Below are 4,098 nucleotides of genomic sequence, written 5' to 3'. Positions count from 1 at the left end.
TCATGTGGTACTTTTCCTGATCATTTGAGGTATAGGAAAATGATTTGTATGATAACATGACAATACTACAGAATTACCTATTAGGCTATATGGTCAGTGTGTTGTGTGCAAGTTTATGTGTCCATGGAGGAATGAAGTCCTGATGATTCATTCTCAAACATTTGACCAACATTTTCTGATTGATTCTAAGGTTGCACAATAGAAGTCTTCAGTATATTCATCTGAGAGTAATAAGTAGGATGATTTTACTTTTCTGTTATTTGATATCTTTCAGCTGTATCTTCACAATGCACCCAGAATGTCCCGCCAAAGCCGTGCTTAGAACCTTGTCTCCAAAAAGTGTCAATGGGTGAACATAGTACCCATGAGAATTTACACTTAATGATAGACTGGGACAACGATGGGGAGAATGAAGGGCATCAAACATATCATGACGGACATTTCCAAATGGAGACATCTGCCCATGAGAAGAATCTCACTGCCCCATATGGTGAAGGATATAAAGCATTTTGTAAACCCTCCCCTTTTAAGTTAGCTACTTCTACAAAGCAGTGTGTTTCTGTCACCAAAAACTCAAGTCAAAGATTCAAACATATTTATTTGTCGAAAGAAAACTTGGAAAATCTGGAAAGTTACCTCATTCAGGTGGAAAATAAGTATTTGAACCAATTTGAAAATAGGATTGGATTGACCTTTCAGACAACTGCTTCTGGAAATCATAGATTTAAAAATGAAGATGAAAGTGTAACGAGGTGTCAATTTGAGGGGCATGTCAGAAAGGAGTCAACCCTACACAACTACGAGAATATTTTCAATGGGCATAGAATTGCTCCTTGCAGTGAATCTGAGAAAACATTTAACCAGGGCTCAAATGTTAACAAATATCTGAGTACTCATTTGCCAGACAACCATTTTGAATGTGATAAAGGTGAAGAAGTTTTGCCTCAAAGATCTAAACATATTATACAGAAGAGTATGCATATGAGAGAAAATCCTTATAATACCTGTGGGAAAGATCTGAAGGAGTCCTCCAGTGTTGGTGATCATCAAACAATTTGTGTGGGAAAAAACACATACACGTGTAATAAATCTGGAAGTGTGTTGAGTCAGTCACAAAGACTAAATGCACATAAGACAATTGGTCCTGGAGAGAAAAGGTACACTTGTAAGGACTGTGGCATAGTCTTTCATTGGCACTCGGCACTATCTCAACATCAACGAATGCATGCTGGAGAGAAATTGTACAAATGTGAAGAATGTGGTAAAACCTTTAAGGACTGCTCATCACTAAATAGACACAGGCAAATCCACATCAAAGAGGGACTTGACAAATATCGGCAATGTGGCAAAGACTTTAGCAGGCACCCCTACCTTCTTAGACATCAGAGCATCCATACTGGAGAGACCCCTTACCAATGTAAAGAATGTGGCAAAGCCTTTAGCCAGCGCTCAAACCTTACTCGACATCTCAGAATTCACACTGGGGAGAAACCTTACCAATGTAAAGATTGTGATAAGGCCTTTAGCAAGCACTCAAACCTTACTCGACATCTCAGAATTCACACTGGGGAGAAACCTTACCAATGTAAAGATTGTGATAAGGCCTTTAGCCGGCACTCACACCTTGTTCAACATCATAGAATTCATACTGGAGAGAAACCTTACCAATGTAGTGAATGTGGCAAGGCCTTTGGCCAGCACTCACACCTCACTCAACACCACAGAATTCATACTGGAGAGAAACCTTACCAATGTAAAGAATGTGGCAAAGCCTTTAGCTTTCATTCAAACCTTATTGAACATCTCAGAATTCATAGTGGAGAGAAACCTTACCAATGTAAAGAATGTGGCAAGGCCTTTAGCTACCACTCAGTCCTTATTCACCATCACAGAATTCACACTGGAGAGAAACCTCACCAATGTAAAGAATGTGGCAAGGCCTTTAGTCAGCATTCAAAACTTACTGGACATTTCAGAATTCATACTGGAGAGAAATCTTACAAATGTAAGGAATGTGGCAAGGCCTTTACCACGTACTCAAACCTTATTCGACATCTCAGAATTCATACTGGAGAGAAATCTTACCAATGTAAAGATTGTGATAAGGCCTTTAGCTGGCGCTCACACCTTATTCAACATCATAGAATTCATACTGGAGAGAAACCTTACCAATGTAGTGAATGTGGCAAGGCCTTTGGCCAGCACTCACACCTCACTCAACACCACAGAATTCATACTGGAGAGAAACCTTACCAATGTAAAGAATGTGGCAAAGCCTTTAGCTTTCATTCAAACCTTATTGAACACCTCAGAATTCATAGTGGAGAGAAACCTTACCGATGTAAAGAATGTGGCAAGGCCTTTAGTCAGCATTCAAAACTTACTGGACATCTCAGAATTCATACTGGGGAGAAACCTTACAAATGTAGGGAATGTGGTAAAGCCTTTAAGGACTGCTCATCACTAAATAGACATGGGCAAATCCATATCAGAGAAAGACTTGACATATGTCAATGTGGCAAGGTCTTTACCAGGCACTCAATTCTTATTCGCCATCTCAGAATTCATACTGGAGAGAAACCTTACAAATGTAAGGAATGTGGCAAGGCCTTTAAAGGACCCTCAGACCTCACTCGACATAACAGAATTCATAGTGGAGAGAAACCTCACCAATGTAAGGAATGTGGCAAGGCCTTTACCAGGCGCTCAAACCTTATTCAACATCTCAGAATTCATACTGGAGAGAAACCTTACCAATGTAAAGAATGTGGCAAGTCCTTTACCCAGCCCTCAATCCTTACTCGACATCACAGAATTCACACTGGAGAGAAACCTGATAATGTAAAAAGAATGTAAATCAGTGCCTGTAAGTGGTGCCCAGCCCTTACGGGACATCAGAAAATTCCTATTGGAGAGTAACCATACAAATGTAAAGAATGTGCAAGCTCTCCCTGCAAGTCACAACTTACTCCACATTCTAGTTATCACATAGGAGCCAAAGTGTGAAATGGAAAGTGGCCACACCTTTACCTGGAACTCAACTTTTGTTCGATATCACAAAAGACACCCTAGATGCAAACCCTAGAAATGTAATGAGTGAACAAAGACCCTCATTTTAAATATACGCTTTAGGAAACACAAGAGACTGCATATAAGAAAGTAACTGGAAAGGTAGATTTACAAAAGTATTTCATTGAACATCAAATGTGAATCATGTTACAGAAATCAGGTAGAAAGGAGTATATCAGTCATTTCATTCAGACATTGCTTCAAAATACTTATAACGAATAATACAGAGTTAGACACTTAGAAAACATATATGCTATTCAGGTCCTAAAGATCTAGTGGATCGGTTTTTGCATAGGTATAATTAATTTCAAATTGTGCCTTGTTTTTTTTTTTTTTTACTTACATTGACCCTCTTTGGGTTTTGTGACTAGCAAATATTCATGTATTTCTACTCTCAAATCATTACATATTATTCATTTATTCCTAGTGGGTGTGTGAAACCATGTAGCTGACTGTTGTTGCATCAAAGGTATGAGATGCCCTTCTTCATTGTGCAGGACTCAGGCATATCAAATTTTCTATGGAAGATAAAGGACAATATGATGTACAACATCTGAAACAAATCTAAATGGAGATGCTGTTTTTGGTTATACCACTGATGTAAGTTGTCATGAGACAGGTGTTGAGAACACCATTGTCCATTTATTAACTCTAAACACTTCCTGCATATTAGAAAGGAAATGTTTTACATTAAGGTCTTAAAGGCAAAAGAGGTGGCAGTCCAGTGCACTGATAGATCTTTATAACAGCAATAGTCAGAGCACATGAGTTGATGTGGCTGCATTGAAGACATCTTCACAGATGGCAGCCAGAGCCTAGCTAACTGTTCCCCCAAATGGCATAAATTGTACATCCACATCTCTCAACAATTACGTCCTGCCTGATATTTATGGAAATCACTACTCCCATGTCATTGTGCCAACACATGAATGCTTTTTTACCACTTGTATTCTATATTTTGAACGATTTGTTGAGTCGAGTGGATTTGAAAGGCATAAATTGGTCTGTGTGAACTTAATATATTTTAAT

At 38.7% G+C, this 4,098-nt stretch overlaps 1 protein-coding gene across 1 annotated transcript; it reads left to right on the top strand.

The window, feature by feature from the left end:
* The first annotated feature begins 345 nt into the window (after nt 1-345).
* Nucleotides 346-2,856, top strand: LOC122234239 (zinc finger protein 345-like). Its single transcript, XM_042970001.1, has 2 exons — nt 346-2,477; nt 2,562-2,856. Exons 1-2 carry the CDS (start codon nt 346-348, stop codon nt 2,854-2,856), a joined length of 2,427 nt encoding a protein of 808 aa, XP_042825935.1.
* Nucleotides 2,857-4,098: the final 1,242 nt, after the last annotated feature.

Source organism: Panthera tigris, chromosome E2, assembly GCF_018350195.1.
Source record: "Panthera tigris isolate Pti1 chromosome E2, P.tigris_Pti1_mat1.1, whole genome shotgun sequence".
NCBI lineage: Eukaryota > Metazoa > Chordata > Mammalia > Carnivora > Felidae > Panthera > Panthera tigris.
The sequence above is the reverse complement of the archived record's forward strand: the minus strand, read 5'-3'. Positions and strand labels throughout refer to the sequence as shown.

Coding starts and splice junctions, on each gene's coding strand:
- LOC122234239 (XM_042970001.1), top strand. CDS start 346: ATGGGTGAACATAGTACCCATGAGAATTTACACTTAATGATAGACTGG. Junction 2,478..2,561: donor TCATCACTAAATAGACATGG/GCAAATCCATAT, acceptor TCGCCATCTCAG/AATTCATACTGGAGAGAAAC.